The sequence below is a fragment of the Mercenaria mercenaria genome, unplaced genomic scaffold, assembly GCF_021730395.1.
Source record: "Mercenaria mercenaria strain notata unplaced genomic scaffold, MADL_Memer_1 contig_4684, whole genome shotgun sequence".
Classification (NCBI taxonomy): domain Eukaryota; kingdom Metazoa; phylum Mollusca; class Bivalvia; order Venerida; family Veneridae; genus Mercenaria; species Mercenaria mercenaria.
Window position 1 is genome coordinate 27178 of NW_026462931.1, and position 26305 is coordinate 53482.

Consider the following 26305-nt stretch of genomic DNA (forward strand, 5'->3'; position numbering starts at 1 on the left):
GGCACCCGTGCCAGTTTTTTAAAAGTTTTAAAAATCATACACGGCTTTCACGAATACACTCGAATGGCCCGAGTGTAACTCGGATAAGGCCACGGTTGGTTCGGTTGTATGTACGGTTTACACGGGTGGCCAACCGTATAAGCCGTGTGTTCTGTGTGAGACAGGCTTAACAGTTAACGAGCTTTTCCTTTGTTTTGACCCGGTGACCTAGTTTTTGACCCCACATGACCCAGATTCTAACTTGGCCTTAAGATCATCAAGATTAACATTCTGACCACGTTTCATGAAGATACAGTCATGAATTTGGCCTCTAGAGTGTTAGCAAGCTTTTCCTTTGATTTGACCTAGTGACCTTGTTTTCCACCCCACCTGACCCAGATTTAAATTTGACCTGAAGATCATCAAAATTAACATTCTGACCAAGTTTCATTAAGATAAGGTCATAAATGCAGCTGATAGTGTGTTAACTAGCTTTTCCTTTCATCTGACCTGGTGACCTAGTTTTTGACCCCACCTGACCCAGATTTGAACCTGACCTAAAGATCAACAAGGTTAACATTCTGACCAAGTTTCATAAGATGAAATCATAAATGTGGCCTCTACAGTGTTAACAAGCTTTACCTTTGATTTGACATGATGACCTAGTTTCTAACCCCACTCGACCTAGATTTAAATTTGGCCTAAAGATCATCAAGATTAACATTCTGACTAAGTTTCATTAAAATAAGGTCATAAATGTGGATTATACAGTGTTAACTAGCTTTTCCTTTCATTTGTCCTGGTGACCTAGTTTTTGACCATACTTGACCCAGATTTAAAACTAACAGTTAACATTCAAGTTTCATGAAGATAAAGTCATAAATGTGGCCTCTACAGTATTAACAAGCTTTTTCTTTGATTTGACCTGGTGACCTAGTTTTTGACCCCGGATGACCCAATATCAAACTCAGCCAAGATATTTTTGAGGGTAACATTCTGACCAAGTTTCATGAAGACTGGGCCCAAATTGTGACCTCTAGAGTGTTAACAAGCTTTTTCTTTGATTTGACCTGGTGACCTGGTTTTTGATCCTAGATGACCCAATATCGATCTCAACCACGATTTTATTAAAGGTAACATTCTATCCAATTTTCATTAAGATTTGGGCCAAAACTGTGACCTCTAGGGTGCTAAGAAGCTTTTCCTTTGATTAGACCTGGTGACCTAGTTTTTGATCCCAGATGACCCAATATCGAACTCGTCCAAGAATTTATAGAGGGTAACACTCTGACCAAGTTTCATTAAGATTGGACTAAAATTGTGACCTGTAGAGTTTTAACAGTCAAATTGTTGACGACGCCGCCGGACGACGGACACAGGGCGACCACAAAAACTCACCTTTGAGCACTTTGCTCAAGTGAGCTAAAAACAAAACAAGGGCACTGCAATACAGAGCAATACACACAAAGCAAATAAAATCTGGAAAGCAGATCCCTCGGAAGCACCGAGAACAATGCAAACAGTGAAAATTGCAGACTCGATTTGATTGAGTCTGTTCATGAGCAGTAATGGAAAATGCAACACAAAGTAATATATGACATTTGACCCCTAAGTGTGACCTCAACCTTGAAGCGACTCATCCGAAACATGCGCTCTGCACGTCGTCTTAGTGTGGTGAAATTTCTTTGAAATCCTTTATGCAGTTGAAGAGTTACAGTGCGGACCACTGGCGCCAGATCAGAAAGAAAATGCCTCTGTACATGTTATACCCGTCCCCTAGGTATTCTATAAGAACCATGGTCGTGAACGGGAAAATATACTAACCCATTTCAATCGCGTATTTCATACCTAAAACACGCAGTTCAGTAAATGTGTACTATTGATATTAAACAAGTGGTAATTTATCTTCCGTTGTGTACCGGTCACATTTCTTCAATACTTCTTATCTTAGAAAAACAACGTGTAGTTTACAGTTTTTTCAAAGGTATACAAAAAACTTACTTGAACTTCCCTGGTGAAGTTCCGGTCTAGATTACCGACACACTCTGATTGGCTGATGTGAAAATGTATGTCAGTCGTCATTTTACTACACGTGTACGCTAAAATGTTTATATGCAGCATAAATGTGCAAAATGAATTAAATAATCAGAATAGATGTATACCAATGTATGATTTCAAATTCAAAATCATATACAAGATGAATTTCATTCATCATTTCGAGTCTTATCGTAAAACTGTGAATATATTGCATTCTGTTTTTATTTGTTTACATTTCGTTTAACATGTGCACACTGTCGTGACCTCCAGACCGGATGTTCATTAGGGGAGTTCACGCAAGTTTTTTCTATAACGTTGACATAAGCAAAAAATATGTGGAGCATCTCTGCATTATGGAATATTAAGACAATGTGACTGGTGCACGATGGAAGATAAATTATCGCTTGCTTAATATCCATAGTACACATTTATCGAACTGCACATTTTAATTGAGAAATGTGCGATTGAAATGGGTTAGTGTATTTTCCCGTTCACGACCATGGTTCTTATAGAATACCTAGGGGTAGGGTATAACATGTACAGAGGCATTTTCTTTCCGATCTGGCGCCAGTGGTGCGGACAGGAAACAAACTGATATGAGCTTGATCCCCAAGTGTGACCTTGATCTTGAAGTGAGACACCCAAAACATGCGATCTGCACATCGCCTCATTGTAGCGAACATTTGTGTTAAGTTTCTTTGAAATCCTTCAAGGGGTTCAAGAGTTAGAGAGCGGACACGAAATTGCTAACGGACGGACACCAGTGGTATAACATATTATGTCCCTTCGGGCGTATAAAAAATAAGTTTCAAAGCTATATGCCTTTAAATGATAGCTGTATGTACTTGCATGCAAAACTTTAACCAAGGTTTGACGCCGAGACCAGGGCCGACGCCAGGGTGAGTAGAACAGCTAGACTATTCTTCGAATAGTCGAGCTAAAACAGGTCACGATATATATACTCCAAAACACCAACAGAAGGGCCATAACAGCTGAATATTGATTACACGTAATACTCTTTGACCATTTCAAATACCTTCTTTCCTTGCCTTTTGAAATTCTCCAATGACCGTTCCAGTACTACCCATCTCGCTGGATATAATTCAGTCCAATAACTCTGCTTAGTTGCTATGTCTACAATCGTTTTCCTGAGCTCTTCTACATTTGGATCTAAAATTGAGTTGTCAATTGCAAAAGTTGTGCCACTAAGATGTTCAAATGCCTCGCTATATGCCAACGTTTCTCTCAGTTTTGTGAAAAACTCATCTGTAATTTCTTCTCTCTTTTCCTGAAAAGCAACAATAGCTAGTTATTAAATCAAGTGTTTAAGTGTTTTGCGATAGAACTCCCAAGTAAGTAAGTTTATCCTAAATATGAGTACTTTTCGGTAGCAATTCAGTTTTACTAGGAAACTGAGATTTGAATATAAAGTTTGAGCGACCTGTGAAGTTTCCACTTTTTCTATTTTGTTATAATGCTGCTTACGTGATATTTTTATAAAGAAAATGTAAATATTCTGAAATCATTTCATTGTAGGCCTGCGTGTGACAAACTGTTAGTTTAGGCTGAAAGACATATTACATAGACACAATAATTCTAATAGTACATTTATTCATCAGACCTCCTACATTTTCATAAACCAACTGATTTTATAGGATTTTAGTTATTACGTTTCTCAAGACAAAATTGGTGACTCCATCGCCTGGTATATCGTTTTTTGGGTGTTTAGGAAACAGTCAAAGTTATTTCTCGAGGTAAGGTCGATTTCTTTAAAATGTCAAATAAGTCATGAGCCCACTAACCTACTAACCAGCTGATTCCTTGATTTTATCAGAATGACACCCTTACCTATTATCTTTTCCAAGCACGAGTAACACCACAGATTTCCAGGTTAGACTATTTTTTTTACTGTGTAATGTTATGTAATTTCAAACGTTAAATGCCTTAATGAGTTCTGCTCAACCCGGGGCTAGAGGGCGTGGACGGTAGCATGCATTTCCACTACCGTCCATGAACAGGCTCAATCAAACCGAGCCTGCAACATTTTCGTTTTTGTCGTGTTGAGCGACCTGTGAAGTTGCTACTTTTTTATTTTAACTATACCAGAATTATCGTAATATTGGAATACACCCAGTTATGAAAATGACATCCTTCAGCTTTACGTAAAATATCAAAGCATTAGATTACTTCGCGAGGAGAACCTTTGCGCATCACTTCTGCGCATGAAACAGTTAATTTTAGAGGAAACAGTTTAAACTATCTACAGTTCCGGAAGGTCGGTGGTTCTACCATGGGGAAAACCCGTGCCTGACATAATGTATGAAAAAGCACCTGCAAGTATTCCTCTAGCCTTAGCGGTCGTTGACAATTCCTGCTTTGTTAGACGAAATCATACCTACTATCTATGCATTAAAGTCCCACTAAATTTGCGCTATTTAGTGTTAATTGGCGTTCACCGAGTTTCTGGTTATTATCAATGGCTAGTATTCATCCAACATTTAACCTAAAGATCTAATATTTCTGGTGCAAAGAAAATAAACAAACAGTGATCTTGTTGTCAAGGTTATACACCTTATTTAGTCATATTATTACATTCTTTAGATATGTAATCAAAATGTCAGGATCCCAGTATAAAATTGATCGAAGATTAAAAAGTTAATCAATCCAGTCAGAATTAATTCCGCAGTTATTTTTCAATATATGTAATATTTCAAATGCAACACTTAAGACAAGTAAAATTTTGATGCAGAGCATCAAGTCGCCGGAGATCTGTTGGCTAATATTTTGAAGATTGGATTGAAAAACTAGAGCTATCACTGAAGGTGATGAATGTACACCCCTCACGCACTGACATAGTACATTGCAATTTGGTGCACACAACGTCGCGTAATTATGTGGACTGTATATATATAGACTGTATGTATATAGTATAGTAACAAAAAACAAAGTCCCGTAACCCTGCAATAGTTTTTTCCTGAAAGAACCTAACATGCACCATGCTGATCACTTGTGTGAAGTTTCATTTAGTTGTATCAAGGGGATGAGGAGAGTTGGTTCGCACAAGATTGCATATGCAAACTCAATATATATAGTATAGTAACAAAAACAAAGTCCCACAACTCTGCAAATACCTTTCCTGAAAGAACAACATGCACCATGCACAACTACTGTTGTTACTGATCATTTGTGTGAAGTTTCAGTAAATTCTGTGAAGGGGATGAGGAGAGTTGGTGTGCACAAGATTGTCTACGGACAGACAGACAGACAACCTGAAACCAGTATACCCCCGTTACAACTTTGTTGTCGGGGGGTACAAAAGGCTAATAAAGCAATAACTGCTATTACAGTGCATTGCATGCCACTGAAAGGCTGAAAAACAGCGTATATTTTTCAAATTTTCAAGCAATAAATGCAAAAGATTCCTTGTAAAAGAAACATTTCGACTGAAAGGCCCATAGTTTGACAACAAAGTAAATAAGTACATAAAATTCAGAGTTATTCCAGAGAAGAAACAAGAAGTTGCGTTCAATAAACGCATGATGCCCCCGGTGGCATCCTTGTCGATACAAAGCAACCTAAACGAGGTCAAGGTCAAACTGAGGTCAGGTGATGTTTGAAGATGAGGAATGGTCACAGGTTACATCTGCATTAGTATCAAATCATTCTAGTAAGGGGTATTGATGCCAGACGAAACGGTCCCATTTGGTTAACCAAGAGATGGCCCATACAAAGCAACCCAAGTCCAAAACGAGGTCAAGGTCAAGGTCAAACTGAGGTCAGGTGATTTTGAAGATGAGGAATGGTCACAGGTTACATCTGCATTAGTATCAAGTCATTCAAGTAAGGGGTATTGATGCAGAGAAGTCCAGGTTAACAGATTGTACCAAGTACAATGACCCAAGTAAGGTCATCAAGTCAAATAGAAGGTCAGGTTAAACTGAGAGGACAGTACATGCATTATATCAAGTCATGGTCAAGGTAATGCAGTGTAGTAATATAAGTAAGGTTTATGCAGCGAAACGGTCCCATTTGGTTAACCTCGTACGGACGGACGGACAGGACAATCACTATATGCCTCCCGCATCAGTAGATGCCGGGGGCATAAAATGGCTTTCAGCAGCACCAACCAGTACACCTGTGGAAAAATGCACATTTGAAACTCTACCACCGTTATCACCTTTACCATTGTCGCCAATCCCGGACTACAACAACATAGAAATTATGGACCTGGTCTTAAGGATAACATGGTGTAATAGCCCTATTTCATATCTTGTAACTGGATGGTAATATTTAAATGAAATTTGGTCACTTTAAAGACATTTAAAATTCAAAACCTTTCACCGAGAGATTTTTCAAATTTTATCATTTTTTGGGGAGATAATCGGAACTGAAGTTAACATTGATGCCTATGGGAAATATATAATTTTTTGATTATGAGAATCTGAACTTGAGTTCTGAGAAAATTTTGCGGTAGAAAGCTGCATTATATGATTCTGATACAAATATCAAAAAGAAATTTAAAATTCCCCATAGGGAAAAGGAGAAAATCATGTTTTTTTCTATTTTTCAGGGGAGATAACTCATGAAAAACTAATATTATCAGGGGAAGTAATCTAAAGAAATTTTTTGAGAACTTCTGTCACTATATAACTTGTCAATATCCAACTTACTTCTATCGTTTGACATTCAAAAGCTTACATTATCAAGTTGTGTGCACGCTGTTGGTGAAATTGAGGCCTGTTACACAATGGTATCCTTAAGAACCCAATATCCTGATACTGACATAAGGAACCTCGTTTGACATTTAAAAGCTTACATTATCAAGTTGTATGCACGCTTTTGGTGAAATTGAGGCCTGTTACACAATGGTATCCTTAAGAACCCAATATCCTGATACTGACATAAGGAACCTCATAAACACAAACTTACCTATCAAATCTAACAGCACAGAAACTGTATGTTTAGACGAAACTGGGACATATTCGGATGTTAATGAACAGATAGTGTCCACTACATATAAGGTATATTAAAAAAACAGACTGACTTTCCTTACTGTTTTATTAAATGCAAGTTACAATTTGGCAATATTCCAATTTTAATCTATAAATAGCAACAACTGTTTCTAATTTTAGTAACAAACGTCACAAACATGACGGTATAAAATTGTACTTCAGGTAACAATTTTTTAATATGTATATCCTGATGAAAGTTCATATTGAACCGACACTAGTAGATCTATAAATAAATACAGTTATAACATATCTGGTGTTCAGGCGTGTTGTACCTCTACTTTATTTATTGTTACTGGTATAACAAACTAAACAAGGCAGTCTGAAAGACAGCTAAATCCCCCGCCACTGCTATGGATAGTGAAAGGGTAAACCTTTGATTTTAGCTGTGACCTTGACCTTGAACTGACATGGCTGACTCATGAATTCTGCACAACGTCTTGATGAGGTGATCATTTGACCCAAGTTTCATGAAAATCCAAGGGGTTTAGGAGATACAGAGCTGAAACCTTTGACCTTCAGTTGTGACCTTGACCTTGAGTTGACATGGCTGACTCATGAGTTCTTGATGAGGTGATCATTTGACCCAAGTTTGATGAAAATCCTTCAAGGGGTTTAGGAGATACAGAGTGGACATAAAATGGAAGGCTCAAACCTTCGACCCTTAGTTGTGACCTTGACCTTGAGCTGGCATGGTTGACTCATAATTTCTGCACATCGTTTTGATGAGGTAATCATTTTACCCAAGTTTTATAAAATTCCTTCAAGGGGTTTAGGAGATATAGAGCGGACACGAAATGGAAGGCTCAAACCTTTGACCATCAGTTGTGACCTTGACCTTGAGCCGACATGGCTGACTCATAAGTTCTGCACATCGCCTTGATGAGGTGATCGTTTGACCCAAGTTTGATGAAAATCCTTCAAGGAGTTTAGGAGATAGAGAGCGGACACAAAATGGAAGGCTCAAACCTTTGACCTTCAGTTGTGACCTTGACCTTGAGCCGACATGGCTGACTCATAAGTTCTGCACATCGCCTTGATGAGGTGATCGTTTGACCCAAGTTTGATGAAAATCCTTCAAGGAGTTTAGGAGATAGAGAGCGGACACAAAATGGAAGGCTCAAACCTTTGACCCTAAGTTGTGACCTTGACCTTGAGCCGGCATGACTGATTCATGGGTTCTGCACATCGTCTTGATGAGGTGATCATTTGACCCAAGTTTGATAAAATTCCTTCAAGGGGTTTAGGAGATATAGAGCGGACACAAAATGAAAGGCTCAAACCTTTGACCTTGAGTTGTGACCTTGACCTTGAGCCGACAACCCCTGCGATATATGAACAGTGTTACTTCCCTTGTCTTACAGTCGATAGACAGTCACAGAATTTGCCTTTTTAGACGGTGCTACTTCCCTTGTATTACATGCGCTCATGTTGATCTTTTTTTTTGTCTGCAGTAGTATATTCCAGATATACGCAGCATGACGTAGACACAGGTAATGACTCAGCCAATCAGTGCCCGCTGGAAATCCTTAGCAGTCGTTAATTTATTTATGGCTGAATAGGATAGGGATAAGTTCAAAAGCTATCTTTTGAAATAACAAGAGAGCAATGAAGGCCCTGTAACGCTCACCGGACCTACTGACCTAAAGATCATCAAGATTAACATTCTGACCAAGTTTCATTAAGATATGCTCATAAATGTGGTCTCTAAAGTGTTAACTAGCTATTCCTTTGATTTGACCCCGTGACCTAGTTTTTGACCCGACATGACCCAGATTTGAACACGACCTAAAGATGATCAGGTTTAACATTCATACTAAGTTTCATGAAGATACAGTCATAAATGTGGCCTCTACAGTGTTAACAAGCTTTTCCTTTGCTTTGATCTAGTGACCTAGTTTTTGACCCTAGATGACCCAATATCGAACTCGTCCAAGACTTTATTGAGGATAACACGCTGACCCCACCTGACCCAGATTTAATCTTGACCTAAAGATCATCAAGATTAATATTCTGACCAAGTTTCATTAGGATATGGTCATAAATGTGGCCTCTAAAGTGTTAACTAGCTTTTCCTTTCATTTGACACCGTGACCTAGGTTTTGACCCGACATGACCCAGATTCCAACTTGTCCTAAAGATCATCAAGTTTAACATTCTGACTAAGTTTCATGAAGATACAGTCATAAACGTGGCCTCTACAGTGTTAACAAGCTTTTCCTTTGCTTTGATCTAGTGACCTAGTTTTTGACCCTAGATGACCCAATATCGAACTCGTCCAAGTCTTTATTGAGGATAACACGCTGACAAAGTTTCTAGTTTCTGACCCCACCTGACCCAGATTTAATCTTGACCTAAAGATTATCAAGATTAATATTCTGACCAAGTTTCATTAAGATATGGTCATAAATGTGGCCTCTAAAGTGTTAACTAGCTTTTCCTTTCATTTGACCCCGTGACCTAGGTTTTGACCCGACATGACCCAGATTCCAACTTGTCCTAAAGATCATCAAGTTTAACATTCTGACTAAGTTTCATGAAGATACAGTCATAAACGTGGCCTCTACAGTGTTAACAAGCTTTTCCTTTGCTTTGATCTAGTGACCTAGATTCTGACCCTAGATGACCCAATATCGAACTCGTCCAAGTCTTTATTGAGGATAACACGCTGACAAAATTTCTAGTTTCTGACCCCACCTGACCCAGATTTAATCTTGACCTAAAGATTATCAAGATTAATATTCTGACCAAGTTTCATTAAGATATAGTCATAAATGTGGCCTCTAAAGTGTTAACTAGCTTTTCCTTTCATTTGACCCCGTGACCTAGGTTTTGACCCGACATGACCCAGATTCAAACTTGTCCTAAAGATCACGAAGTTTAACATTCTGACTTAGTTTCATGAAGATACAGTCATAAATGTGGCCTCTACAGTGTTAACAAGCTTTTCCTTTGCTTTGATCTAGTGACCTAGTTTTTGATTCTAGATGACCCAATATCGAACTCGTCCAAGTCTTTATTGAGGATAACACGCCGACAAAGTTTCTAGTTTTTGACCCCACCTGACCCAGATTTAATCTTGACCTAAAGATCATCAAGATAAATATTCTGACCAAGTTTCATTAAGATATAGTCATAAATGTGGCCTCTAAAGTGTTAACTAACTTTTCCTTTCATTTGACCCCGTGACCTAGGGTTTGACCCGACATGACCCAGATTCCAACTTGTCCTAAAGAGCATCAAGTTTAACATTCTAAGTTTCATGAAGATACAGTCATAAATGTGGCCTCTAGAGTGTTAACAGGCTTTTCCTTAGATTTGACCTAGTGACCTAGTTTTTGACCCCACCTGACCCAGATCTGAACTTGACCTATAGATCATCAAGATTAACATTTTGACCAAGTTTCATTAAGATATTGTCTAGCTTTTCCTTTGATTTGACTGGGTGACCTAGATTTTGATCCTACAAGACCCAGATTCAATCTGGATCTTAAGATCATCAATACTAACATTCTGACCAAGTTTCATGAAGATACAGTCATGAATGTGGCCTCTACAGTGTTAACAAGCTTTTCCTTTGATTTGACCTGGTGACCTAGTTTTTGACCCTAGATGACCCAATATCGAACTCGTCCAAGACTTTATTGAGGATAACATGCTGACGAAGTTTCAGTAAGATTAGGTCAAAATTGTGACGTCTGGAGTGTTAACAAGCTTTTCCTTTGATTTGACCTGGTGACCTAGTTTTTAACCCCAGATGACCCAATATCAAATTCATCCAAGATTTTATTAAGAGTAACATTCCGACCAAGTTTTATTAAGATTGGGCCAAAATGTGACCTCTTAGAGTGTTAACAAGCTTTTCCTTTGATCTGACCTGGTGACCTAGTTTTTGACCCCAGATGACCCAATATCGAACTCGTCCAAGATTTTATTAAGGGTAACATTCTGACTAAGTTTTATTAAGATTGGGCCAAAAGTGTGACCTCTCGAGTGTTAAAAAGCTTTTCCTTTGATTTGACCTGGTGACCTAGCTTTTGATCCCAGATGACCCAATATCGAAATCATCCAAGATTTTATTGAGGGTAACATTCTGACCAAGTTTCATTAAGATTGAGCCAAAAATGTGACCTCTAGAGTGTTAACAGTCAAATTGTTGACGACGGACGACGGACACAGGGTGATCACAAAAGCTCACCTTAAAAATCTTTTGCAATTTTCAGCTCCTAATTCCTTTATGTAAGCCTTTCATTAATTGCCTTATTTTTCCTTTATTTAGAATAATATTTTTTCATTGTCACACTTTAAAGTTAAAGAATCCTAATGTGTATCAAATATAATCGCCGGTTTCTACCGGCGACTAATAAGCTAATTGAAACTAATTGTAGATGTGTACTACTTAGCACAGAAAATGAATTAATTTAAACACCTTAGGTAACTTATCTGCAAATGTTCCAACTAAAATCACAGGGGGCTCTCCCGTCTTTTCAGATTCGCAAAAAGTGTGTATCGAGTTCAGCCAAAATGTCACATATTCTGCAAAATAAGTCACATTAGCCTTTCTCAGACTAACTTTATAGACTATGGTGTACATGTATTAATATTTCTATTTTCATTTCAAAGTCGTGTATATAGCCACTGTATATCCTTTGGCTAAAATGACACAATTTTACAATCAGATGTCTGAAATCTTTAGACTGGTTTTTTTATCCCTGTTTGGTAAGAAAAATAGCAAAACTTACATTGAGCCATTTTTGAATGTTCCAAATTTGAAGACTAGCTCAAGGTCAAAGTCAAGGTCAAATTTCAGTTCGGTACACAACATTGTGCATGTGGTCCAAATTTGAAAGCTGTAGCTTGAGAAATGTGAAAGTAGGTCACTAGATCAATTTCAAGGTCAAAGTTCATTTTGGTATACAAAACTATGCATGTGCTTCAAATTTGGAGGCTGTAGCTTAAGAAATGTGAACGTAGGTACTAGGTAAAAATCAATGTCAAATTTCAATTTAGAACACAAAAATAATATGTAGTTTGTATTGGTCGTGTTTAATCCCACAATGTATACTTACCTGAAATATTGCAATGTGTTCTACCCTTAGAGTCAATATAGCAATCATCTTGTACTGGATTGTCTAAATGTTGAGACAGGTCAGTCACAAGTAGATATATAGCTCGCCTTGAAAGAAAGATCTGGTGTGTGGCATAAAACACATACTGCCCGGCAAAATCCCAAATGGAGAGGTCAGCAATGTTCCTGTTGTGCTCAGGGGTGCCACGTTTTACCGCATCTTGAATAAGGTCCTGCAGATAAATACATGTTGTAAACAAGAAAATCAGTAAAACCAATGGATGCTCTCCGAAATTTGCATATTAAAAGAATAAAAGTGGAATTTACTGACTGGACACATATAGTTTTTAGGGCAATATCTCATTAATGGATAATGAAGAAAATATGTACACCTCCTCTTGAGAGTGAAATGTCCTATGAATTTTTGCTAAAGTCAGAGGCAGTAGTTGCTGAGAAATATTCCCAACTATGATGGCGCTATAGTTTACTAATGTTGAATAATCAAACGGCAATAAACCAATGAAAACCATCCAAGCAAAACATGAAGATAATATGTGCTTCTCCTTTTGTTAGTAAAGCTTACTATGAAGTATGGCTAAAATCCAACCAGTAGTTGCTGAGAAATATTCCGGACAAGAAATGTACAACAGTATACTACTGTTGAATAATCAAATGGCAATAACTCGCAGAAAAATCATCTGATCTGAAAACGAATTTAATATGCGCATCTCCTTGTAATAGTAAAGCTTCATATGAAGTATTGCTAAATTCTAACTATGAAGGATACTTTTACTTTCTTCGGACCATTTTATTTACCTTTTTTTCTTGAATTATATCTTTTCAACTCTCTCTAACTCTCTGTCGCCTTTAGATTCTTATCTCATAACAAAACATCATACTTTACATGCCCAAATTAGAACCATAATATATTGAATTACGTACTGATGTATATTTCAATGTTTTTTGTTTTTCTCTCTGTTTAGTGATTTATTCAGAAGTATGTATCTATGTATGTATATATGTTATGTGTGTGTAAAGTTTAAATAAATGGGCTATATTCTTTGTAGCTCAAAAAAATTCAAACTAGTGGTTCCTGACAAATGCTCTGGACAAGAATTGTACTATTATAGTATACTACTGTTGAATAATCAAAGGGCAATAACTGAATGAAAAATCATCTGAAACAAGAAGATAAGATGCGCATCTCCTATTGATAGCGAAGCTTCCTGAGAAGTATGGCTAAATTCCAACCTGTGGTTTCTGAGAAATACTCTGGACAAGAATTGTACTATAGTATACTACTGCTGAATTAGCAAATGGCAATAACTCTGTGAAAAATCATCCGACCGGAACACAAAGAAAATATGCGCATCTCCTTTTGAAAGTGAAGCTTCCAATGAAGTTTCGCTAAATTCCAACCAGTGGTTGCTGGGAAATATTCCGGACAAGAATTGTACTACAGTATACTTTTGTTGAATAATCAAAGGGCCATTACTGGGTGAAAAATCATCTAACCGGATCAGGAAGATAGTATGCGCATCTCCACTTGATAGTAAAGCCTCCTATGACATGTGGCTGAATTCCACCCAGTGGTTCCTGAGAAATGTTCTAAACAAGAATTCTTCTATATTACACTACTGTAATCAAAGGGCAATAACTCTGTGAAAAATCATCCGACCGGAATACAGAGACAATATACGCATCTCCTCTATTTCCTCTGAAGTTTCACTAAATTCCAACCAGTGATTGCTGAGAAATATCCCGAATATGTAATGTGAGACAGACGGACTGACAAAGCGGCGACTACAAAATTATGCCCCTTTTTTCGACTTTTGTATTCATTCAATTGAAAAGGCTGTTAATAGTCAAGGAGCGTTGCTGTCCTCCGACAGCTCTTGTTTTTTAAATTCTCATTTTTTAATATATGTTTATGTTATTTTTATTCACAGTTTATTTCACTACTTTACAAATTTCATACATATAAATTACAACTAGCTAAATTCATCATTCAGTTTCGCTCGCGGTGTCGGTACTGCTGTCATCGGAGTCATATAAATCATATAAACAATTAAAAATAAAAATGTTCTCCCTAATGAGCTCGAATCAGCGATTTCCAGCATTTGAGTCAATGCTGTAACCACTGAGGTAACCACTGAGCCACAGTCACGAACGACGATTATGTGTTTCACTTACAATACTAACACTTAACCAAAATTTCTTTCCGTAAAACATACGGATAGCACCGAAGTTGGGCCGAATATTATAATATCGAATGGACAGAGCGTTTAATGTATGCACATCTGACAGGTTAAAAAATAGCACAATACTATGCCCCAAGGATAACTTGATATTTACAAACATGACTATAAATAGATTAAAATGGAACATAGGGTATTCAACATTCTTTTAACATGTTAAAATCAAAATATTTCTAGATTTAGTACCAGTTACAAATTAGCTGTGGTAAAGCATATTGTCCACGTTCAACAGATCTTTTGCCGTGTGGGTTCGAAACTCAGCGTCAATATTTAATTGGTATTTCATTTTTGCATAAGAAATTTAGATTATTTCATGTGCTCTGTAACAACACGACAGAGAAATATCTAAAGTCGATATGATTAGAAAAGATTAGCATTCTATCAAAGATGATATTGATTAAATGCATGTACTTAAGCCATGCAAATAATGAACATACTATTATGTTATATAAAGACATATTTACAAATACAGACCATCAAGGAAAGAAAAGAAAATATGGGAACAAAAATGAAAACGAATATGAAAAAAATGTCTGAAAAAAATCCTCATGAGGATTCGAACTGAGTTCGGAAGTCACAAAACCATTTGCTTATATCCAATTGTTATCTGCATTTTACCCGACTGAGCTATGTTGCCGTATACTAAGTGGATAACTAAAATGAAACAAATACTAATATTTATTTGTCAAGTAATGTGCAAGCATTATGAATTGTTATTTTATCAGTTATCATGAAATAGATTCGTCCTCGCAATTTGGAGGGAATCACTTTATCATTGGGGATTAGTTTGTCGATTATTCAGGCATTGTAAGCTGATGGTATTGTTGTTTTCAATGGAAGTTTTACAGGTGAGAAAAAAATGAGTATAAATAGAGAACGATAACGAAAACATTATCGGAAAAGTCGATTATGTCTTTATTGGTAATTCAAGGTGTACTTCATGGTAAATCAGGGTTTTCTTTATAGTCAATATGATTCAAAAGTAGTACAACTATTTTGTCAGGGATAATGGTTTCACTACCCGATTCCCCTTTCTCAATATTAACATTTAACATGTTATTGTTACAAATACCGTGCGAGAGTAGTAAACAAGGAAATTAAGTGTTGTTATCACACTAAAAAGCGTGTCCCATTGCGGGATGTAAACGTTTAAACTTTCCTTATAATGCATGAGGTAAGTCTAAAAGAAAAATATCAACATATTTATTACATTTACCTGTTGACATGTTGCGCCCCAAGGATTATACATATGTTGTTACAAATAAGAGGGTCATGATGACCCTGAATCGCTCACCTGAGTAATATGAGCTACATGTTTCAAATGTCAAACTGATGATAAAATATTAAGAAAGTCAGTAGGTTACATTCATGGTCAATGAAATTCAGTTTCACGATTTGTGTGCAAAACTGTGTATGTCATCAAAATTTCAAGGCTGTATCTTAAAAAACAAGAAAGTAGGTCAGTAGGTCAAGGTCACAGTCAAGTGACATCATATTACTTGGGGTCATCAGGTAATTATAATTAAACAGTCTTGGAAATAGGATCAGATGATTTTTAAGTACTTTTCCTATATAACTCACATAATAACTAAGTGATCCCAGGGCGGGGCCTCTTTTAACCCCAGGAGCATAATTTGAATAATTTTGGTAGAGGACTACTAGACAATGCATCATATCAAATATCAAAAGCCTAGGTCTTATGGTTTCAGACAAGAAGATTTTTAAAGCTTTTTCCTATACAAGTCTATATAAAACTTGGAATAAAAAGGGGTACAATTTGAACAATTTTGGTTGAGGACCAGAAGACAATGCTACAAACCAAATATCAAAGGTCTAGTGTTGTGGTTTCAGACAAGAAGATTTTTAAACTTTTTTTCCTATATAAGTCTATGTAAAATTTGGGACCCCCGGGGCGGGGCCATATTTGACCCTTGGGGGATAATTTGAACAACCTTGGTAGAGGACCACTAGATGATGCTACAAACCAAATATCAAAGCCCTAGGCCATGTGGTTTTGTACAAGAAGATTTTCAAAGTTTTCCCTATTTAAGTCTATATAAACCATGTGACCCCCGGGGCGGGGCCATATTTGACCCTTGGGGGATAATTTGAACAATCTTGGTAGAGGACCACTAGATGATGGTACATGCCAAATATCAAAGCTCTAGGCCATGTGGTTTTGTACAAGAAGATTTTCAAAGTTTTCCCTATATAAGTCTATATAAACCATGTGACCCCCGGGGCGGAGCCATATTTGACCCTAGGGGGATAATTTGAACAACTTTGGTAGAGGAGCACTAGATGATGCTACACACTTGATATCAAAGCTCTAGGCCCTGTAGTTTTGGACAAGAAGGGTTTAAAATTTGAAAGGGGGCCACCCAAGGATCATTCCTGTTAAGTTTGGTGTAATTCTGCCCAGAGGTTTTCAAGAAGAAGATTCTTTTAGAAATTGTTGACGGATGACGCACGACTGACGACGGACATCAAGCGGTCACGACAGTTCACCTTGTCACTTCGTGACAGGTGAGCTAAAAAGCATTTGATATCTCTAGATTGCTATACTAGTATGTAACTGTGATACAGATCAGTATTTGTTTCAACATAATTCGCCAGCATCATTTCAGTTTAGACCACCAATCGAATACCGTGTGCTATCGATTTGTTCCAGTTTATGAAGATGTTCACAGCTGGTTTTTCATTAAAATTAACTGATATGTGAGAAAAATTATGTTCCATTCACTGGATTTACTGTGGACTTTGCCTTCAGAATACACCAATAAAGGTGTATGTGTGTGTGTGTGTGTGTGTGTGTTCGGGTTTAACGTCTTTCTCAACATTTTTTCAGTCATATAAACGACGGTGTCTACTTGTAGCAGTGAGCACAATGCCCAACTTTATAGAGCTGCCTCTCTGGAATATTACGCCGTAGACATGTGGCATGATACCCTATCCAGTCACATTATACTGAAACCGGGCTGACCAGTCCTAGCACTATCCTCTTAATGTTGAGAGCCAAGCGAGGAAGCTACTAGTACCATTTTTTACGTTTTTGGTATGACGCGGCCGGGGATCGAGCACATGTTTGAAGGTAAAATGGTACTTATAATCTTGTTAGAAGGTAGAAGGGTGCTTATTACCTTGTTTGAAGGTAGAAGGGTGCTTATTATCTTGTTTGAAGGTAGAAGGGTGCTTATTATCTTGTTTGAAGGTAGAAGGGTGCTTATTATCTTGTTTGAAGGTAGAAGGGTGCTTATTATCTTGTTTGAAGGTAGAAGGGTGCTTATTATCTTGTTTGATTGCATTCTATGCTTCCAAATAATCTTCTTATAGATTTTATTGGTAGTTGAAATTTTTAAAGATATCTATAATACTGATTTCAACACCAGAAAAGTAAAAAAAGACAAAATGCTAATCCACTATTATTTTGAAATATCTTTTTTTTACATTTTAATTTCATGCATTGAAAAGATGCTTTAATGCTTAATCGTGAACTTCGAAAACAATCCATCTACAAATAAGCTTATTTGAAATTCTAAGTCATATTGATGTCAAAAATGTAAATATTCAAAACTAAGTAATTAGAAAATATGAACAAGAGGGTCAATGAACCTAAAGCGATCATCTGAGTATATGGATTTAAGTGTGTTTGCATAAGTTAATGGTATAAGTATTGATAGGTTTCTTCTATTTTCGCCGTTACACACATTCTTCAGCCTGGGTTAATACTTAGACGGTACAACTCTGACATCACATACCAAATATCAAGGTTCTAGCTATTATTGATTCAGAGAAGATGCATGTGGTCCAAGTTTGAAGCCTGTATCTTCAAACATGTGAAAGTAGGTCACTAGGTCAATGTCAAGGTCAAAGTTGATTTCGGTACACAAAACCTATGCATGTGGTCCAAATTTGAAGGCTGTAGCTAAAGAAATGTGAAAGTAGGTCAATAAGTAAAGATCAAGGTCAAAGTTCATTTCGGTACACAAAACTATGCATGTGGTCCAAATTTGAAGACTGTATTTTGAGAAATGTGAAAGTAAGTCCCTAGGTCAAAATCAAGGTCAAATTTCATTTCAGAACTCAAAACTATGCATGTGGTCCAAATTTGAAGCCTGTACCTTCAAAAATGTGAAAGTAGGTCACTAGGTCAATGTCAAGATCAAAGTTGATTTCAGTACACAAATCTAAGCATGTGGTCCAAATTTGAAGGTTGTAACTACAGAAATGCGAAAGTAGGTCACTAGGTCAAGATCAAGGTCAACTCATGTAAAGGTTCATCTAGCCACTCAAAACTATACATGTGCTCCAAATTTGAATCTTGTAGGATATGGATAAGAAAGTTTTTAAAGCTTCTCCCTATATAAGTGTATATAAACAATGTGACCCCCGGGGTGGGGCCATATTTGACCCTAGGGGTATAATTTGAACAAACTTGGTAAAGAACCACTAGATGGTGCCACATTACAAATATCAAAGCCCTAGGCTTTGTGGTTTTGGATGAGAAGATCTTTAATGTTTTCACTATAAAAGTATATGTAAACCATGTGACCTCCAGGGCGGGGCCATATTTGACCCTAGGGGAATAATTTGAACAATTTTAGTAGAGAACCACTAGATGATGTCACATACAAAAAAATATCAAAGCCCTAAGCCCTGTGGTTTCGGACAAAAAGATTTTCAAAGTTTTTCCTTATATAGTCTATATAAACCATGTGACCCCCGAGGCAGGGCCACATTTGACCCTGATAGAGGACACTAGATGATTCTACATACCATATATCAAAGCCCTAGGCCCTGTGCTTTTGGACAAGAAGATTTTCGGGCCAGCAGTTTCACACACGAAGACTTTTAAAGTTTTCACTTTATACTTACAGGGAAAAGTGACCATGCCCTCTGGCGGCCATGTTTTTTGACGAATCAAAATAATTTGAACAATCTTGGTACAGGGTTACACAAGGACCATTTTGTGTAAAATTATTCTAAAATCGAGCCAGCAGTTTCATACAAGAAGATTTTTGAAGTTTCCACTATATACATATAGGGAAAAGTGACCACGCCCTCTGGCGGCCATGTTTTTTGACAAATCAAAATAATTTGAACACTCTTGGTAAAGGGTCACACAAGGACCATTTGTGTAAAATTATTTCAAAATAGGGCCATCAGTTTCATACCAGAAGATTTTTTAAAGTTTCCACTATATACATATAGGGAAAAAAGACCACGCCCTCTGGTATGACAAACCATTTGGGTCAAAAGTCTGAAATCGCTCGAGCGGTACCATAATACACGGTGAGCGTGTAAATTTATACGTTAAGCGTGTTTTTTACATGCTTAGCATATAAATTACACGCTAAGCGCGTAAATTTAAATGCTCACTGTGTAAATTTACAAGCTCAACGTGTATTTTCGTTGACCCGATTCTAAATTCAGAATTCGAGCGAATAGACCAATCAAAATTTAGTTTAGAACTGCAAAAATGACTGCATTCACCGTGGACCAGTAGTATGATCGTCTTCTGTATCCATATGAAAAAATGCAGACAGCAGTAGTTTCTTAAAAGTGTATATTATTAAATGGGTAATAATTCATAACTACAACCAAATGGAGAATAGTTTCATTGAAGAAATGGATAATATCTATTTCCAGGTAGCCAACGACCGGCTGCGCGAAGTCCCAGTAATGTATATGATGCGTACGTGTAACTAACAAACTTATACTAAAATGGATAATAATTTATAATAAGCCATAAAATTACCTAAATGGAAAATAATTATATATGGAACATTTAAAGATCAATTATTTAAACCAAAGTTTTTGTCTTATTTCCTTGCTCGACCTCGCAGAAGTTACAACTTGCGCAATAAGCTTGCATGATACTTGTAATATAATTAAAAGTGGAAGTTGAAAATGAAATATTCATTTAAGTCCAGCCTTTCATTTTGTATCCACTTATACTAAAGTGGGGATCAATTCATTCCGTATTCAAAAATAGTAATCATCTTAAAATTGTTATTTATCATTTCTATTGATTCTTCGAATTGAAAGTTTTTATTTGAAAATATCAAATGACAGCGGTCAGATTTGAATTCTTGTTCTATTTTTTGCGGAATTCAGCTTTATCATAATTATTCTATTAAATTACAGATAATGACTTCTGCGCACGATACATTTTCGATATGAAAATGACCCAGCATGTAAACATAAGAAATAAAAAATTATAGATTTATATTAGGTATTTTCCATCAGTAAGTAGTTAAAGTCCTTGATTCGTATCTAACGAATTTACATTTTTGTAACTACACTTTCATCGTTTTAAAAATAAATGTCCATTAAATTTCCAAATATATTCTTACAGATTTTAGAATACTAGATATCTTGTGAAATTTTTGTTTTCGTTTCACAAGACAGCTCCGCCACGTGATATATTAATCCGTGTGCGTTCTTATATAGTGGCATTGATGACCGAAGGCATTAAATTGTATCATATCAAAGTCATCTTATATGCTTCAGTAAATTTTATGATCTGCTCTAACTAGGGAACCTCGAAAGGATCTTGATAACCTAGGTGACATATGTTCTATCATGTCATTTTGCATATAAGTTACGTAATGATTTTCGGTAGATCACTTAAAACAGCAACTTCAGTGACATGAGCCGCCCCCCACCACCCCTCACCCCCCTCCCCAATTATGTACATGTCATTCAAGTCGAAGAAAAATAAATACTATTTGAAGTTGTAGAAAAAATAGATATATGATAACAAATGACATTTTAAAATGTAAGGTACAAGTTTTATATGTGTGGAATTAGACTGGAAATGCTTGTTCTTTTCTGACGAAAATAAGAATAAAGCAGGATTTTCAGGTAAGATATGATATAAAATATACTTGTCTTTAATCAAAGCATATATACTGTAGAATAAATTACTTGACTGAAATCATCTTTACAGTGGCCAAACAATTCGTAGTATAAATGAAAATATTATGTAGGTTTCCTTAAAAGTAATAATTCAGTCATAAACTTTATATACATGTATCTTCCTTTGTAACATGTATTTTGATTGGCTGATTTATTTAAAAGTGTAACTTGAGCGAGCGATACGCGCTAAGCGTATAAATTTGTACGCTAAACGTATATTTTACCCGGTAAATGCGTAAAAATACACGGTGAGCGTGTACTTTTATAGATCTACCAATTGAAATACACGGTAAGCGTGTAAATTTACACGCTAACCGTGTATTATGGTACCGCTCGAGCGATTTCAGACTTTTGACCCAAACGGTACGTCATACCCTGGCAGCCATGTTTTTTGACGAATCGGTCTTTGTAGAGGGTGACATAAGGACCATTTGTGTGAAATTATTTCAAAATTGGACCATCGGTTTAGGAGGAGATGTCGTTTGAAGTTTTTTCTATTTTTAGCTCTGACAGCCCCTATGTGCAACCAAGCGGAACCGTTTGAACAACTTTGGTAGAGGACCACCCAAGGAACATCAAGGCCAAGGTCCATCAAACTCCATTCAGTGGTTTTGGAGGAGATGTCGTTTAAACACACTACCTGATGCACATACCATTAAACATGGTTTAAAACCCTGTAAAATATCCATTAAAATAGGAAAAACCGTTAAGTTACACCATTAGTTCTTGCATCACTTTATTTAATAAGTTTCACAATATTAATGGGTAACATGTTAAAAAACCATTAAAACACCCATTTCTGACCATGAATCATGCCGTTAAAAATTAGTTTGGTAGCTAAAAAAGTTAATGGCTTTGAAAAAGTAGTGAAATTTTGAATTTTACAGGATTATTCATGACCCTTAAATTTGATTTAATGCCCATTAAATGTTCAGGTTCTGTACAATTTCATTTCAGAGTAAACTTAGTTGCCCTTAACAGCAATTTGATGCCCATTAAATCCTTCATTCTGTAAAATGTGACTCGTATATTTTATAGAAGCACAAAAAATATTATATTTTTTTTTGTTTTTGGCTTGCACTCGTCCCACTGAATGCTTATAATTCCAGTCCCATATTGTTTTAAAATGGACTTTAATCACAATAAATACATACTGCGCACACATCTTCTATAATATATCATGATGTTATATCTAGTTGCATTAAAGTTATTTCCCCTTGATGCAGTTACGCCATTTTTTCAAATGTTTGCCAACTTGTGTAGGAACATATTAATTTATTTGATAACATCAATCAACATTATTTTGGTAAGGGTAAATAGATATTGATGCATGCCACTTTTTTCTGTTTTCTTTTTTGTTTTTCCTGTCCAAATAATCAGCATTTGTATAAGAAAGTGGGTGGGTAAGGAATTTACATTATAAAATGTGTTCAGACAAGATTTTCAAATTTTCCAATCATTGAGTAGAAACTAAGGTTTATAGAGAAGTGAACAGTACACATCATTGTGAAGATTTACAGTCTGACTGAAATTCATTTGGGGCATGGGCAGGTCAATGGCTTCTTCGTTTCAATGAATCAAGAAGTGTGGTAAGCTTGATTAGGGGAGCTACTTGTAATGCAATCCCTCAAACATTCGCTCTTAGCTGTTTAAGAGCATGCACCTGAGCACAAAGTACTGAAGGAGAGCTAAACTGTGTTTGCCCTTTTTGCGCTGGCATTGTCATCAACAGTTGCTTTTTGAATACACCTGACGCCTAATGTCTGTGCCAATAAAAACTTGGTCAGAATGTTTGTCAATATAAAAATGTTGAATAGTTAAAACTACCCACATGGTCACTTGATCTATTCAACCGGTACCTGTAATCCCTTCTCAGTACAACACAATACAATACAATATCCATTTATTTTCTCGTTTTATGTGAACATATGACAGAATGAGGATACAATATGACAAATGTTTGTATGAGGCTGTTACATGTGTTTACATTACAAAATAATGAGAGAAAAAAGAAGACTCAAATATTCTTCTAGCATTTTACATAATAGTACATATGTATAGATACTATTACGTGTGTAGAAATACGTAGTTTAAATCAATACGGCAAATACCAATGTGAAGTTGATTATCTTAAGATGTCTAATTCTGATGGCTAATTTTCATGGCCCTTAATTTGATATACCATTAAAATATTACGAACTCATCAAAATTGAATCTGACATATTTAATGAGAACATTAATCAATTTTTAATAATTAACAGAGTGTTAGAAAAAATAATGGCCCCATTAGTATTTACTAATAAATGTGGGGTACTTTTTTAATGGCACATTAATTTCATGCCAATTAAAACTTTTCATGGAGTTTTAAGGAGCCAATTAACTTATTTAATGGTTTATTTTAAGCAGTTTTTCATGGCTATCAAAGTCATTTTAACAAGATATATTTTACCAGGGTTTTAATATGCTTATTTCATGGCTTTTTAATATATGGCATAAAACTATGATCATGAAAATCGCATTAAATAGTAAGAAGTAATGGGTGAATTTTAATGGTGACCTGTTAAAACTCTGTTAAAAACGTTTGAAAAAATTAAGGCCAATTTCATGACTCTTTTAATGGCATGTGCATCCAGTAGTGACGAGCAAATTCGATGAATTGGTATCCCCCGCCGAAAGGGTTTGTGGTAAGGAATGGCAAACAAGAGGACCATGATGGTCCTGAATCGCTCACCTCTTCCCACATGACCAAGTTTTGAGTATGATGTCGTTTTTTCTATTATTTGACATAGTTACATAGTTTATGAGCTCATGTGACCCAGTTTTGAAGTTGACCTAGATATTATCAAGATAAAAATTCTGACCAATTTCCGTGAAGATCCATTGAAAAATATGGTCTCTAGAGAGGTCACAAGGTTTTTCTATTATTTGACCTATTGACCTAGTTTTCGAAGGTACGTCACCCTGTTTTCAACTTTACCTAGATATCATCAAGGTGAACATTCTCACTAATTTTCATGAAGATCTCATGAAAAATATGGCCTCTAGAGAGGTCACAAGGTTTTTCTATTTTTATACCTACTGGCGTAGTTTTTGACCGCACGTGACCCAGTTTCGAAACTGACCTAGATATCATCAAGGTGAACATTCAGATCAATTTTCATGAAGATCCATTGAAAAATATGGCCTCTAGAAAGGTCAAAAGATTTTTCTAATTTTAGACCTACTGACCTAGTTTTTGACCGCAGTTGACCCAGTTTCAAACCTGACCTGGATATTATCAAGATGAACATTCAGACCAACTTTCATACAGATCCCATGAAAAGTATGGCCTCTAGAAAAGTCACAAGGTTTTTTTATTATTTGACCTACTGACCTAGTTTTTTAGGACACGAGACCCAGTGTCAAACTTGGCCTAGATATCATCAAGGTGAACATTCTGACCAATTTTCATGAAGATCCATTCAAGGGTATGGCCTCTAGAGAGGTCACAAGGTTTTTCTATTTCAATACCTACTGACCTAGTTTTCGATCGCAGTTGACCCAGTTTAAAACTTGACCTATATATCATCAAGATCAACATTCAGGCCAACTTTCATACAGATCCCATGAAAAATATGGCCTCTAGAGAGGTCACAACGTTTTTCATTATTTGACCTACTGACCTACTTTTTGACGGCACGTGACCCATTTTCGAACTTGACCTAGATATCATCAAGATGAACATTCTGACCGATCTTAATGGAGATCCATTCACATGTATGGCCTCTAGAGAGGTCACAAGGTTTTTCTATTTTTAGACCTACTGACCTAGTTTTTGACCGCACATGACCCTGTTTCGAACTTGACCTAGATATCATCAAGATGAACATTCAGACCAACTTTCATACAGATCCCATGAAAAATATGGCCTTTATAGAGGTCACAAGGTTTTCCTATTAATTGACCTACTGACCTAGTTTTTGAAAGCATGTGACCCACTTTCGAACTTGATCTAGATATCATCGAGATGAACATTCAGACCAACTTTCATATAGATCCCATGAAAAATATGGCCTCTAGAGAGGTCACAAGGTTTTTCTATTATTTGGCCTACTGACCTAGTTTTTGAAGGCACGTGACCCACTTTCGAACTTGACCTAGATATCATCAAGGTGAACATTCTGACCAATTTTCATGAAGATCTCATGAAATAAATGGCCTCTAGAGGGGTCACAAGGTTTTTCTATTTTTAGACCTACTGACCTAGTTTTTGACCGCACGTGACCCAGTTTCGAACTTGACCTAGATATCATCAAGATAAACATTCAGACCAACTTTCATACAGATCCCATGAAAAATATGGCCTTTAGAGAGGTCACAAGGTTTTTCTTTTATTTGACCTACTGACCTAGTTTTTAAAGGCACGTGACCCTGTTTCTAACTTGACCTAGATATCATCAAGGTGAACGTTCTGACCAATTTTCATGAAGATCTTTGAAATATATGGCCTCTAGAGAGGTCACAAGGTTTTTCTATTTTTAGACCTACTGACCTAGTTTTTGAAGGCACGTTACCCAGTTTCGAACTTGACCTAGATATCATCAAGATGAACATTCTGACCAATTTTCATGAAAATCTTCTGAAATATATGGCCTCTAGAGAGGTCACAAGGTTTTTCTATTTTTAGACCTACTGACCTAGTTTTTGATGGCACGTGACCCAGTTTCGAACTTGACCTAGATATCATCAAGATGAACATTCTGACCAACTTTCATAAAGATCCCACAAAAAATGTGACCTCTAGAGTGGTCACAAGCAAAAGTTTACGGACGGACGGACGCACGGACGGACGACGGACGCTGCGTGATCACAAAAGCTCACCTTGTCACTATGTGACAGGTGAGCTAAAAAAAATATTTCCGGCAAAAAGTTAAGGATGTTATTAAGAGGCAAATAATTTCATTAGTCAAAATCAATTTAACAGAAAACAAATGTTTAATTAAAGAGTACATAATAAATGTATGATACTTTGATCCTGACTAAAGAATTTATTT

General features: G+C 36.4%; 1 protein-coding gene across 1 annotated transcript in view; it reads right to left on the reverse strand.

Annotated features, from left to right (window-relative positions):
• LOC128554066 (roc-COR-CHAT protease-like) overlaps positions 1–26305 on the reverse strand; it is a 57728-nt gene that overhangs the window by 25972 nt on the left and 5451 nt on the right. The window contains exons 2-4 of the mRNA XM_053535283.1: positions 12095–12326; positions 11455–11561; positions 3053–3304 (exon numbers count right to left, since the gene is read on the reverse strand). Coding sequence (XP_053391258.1) covers positions 3053–3304; positions 11455–11561; positions 12095–12326 — 591 coding nt within the window. The remainder of the gene's footprint in view (positions 1–3052; positions 3305–11454; positions 11562–12094; positions 12327–26305) is intronic.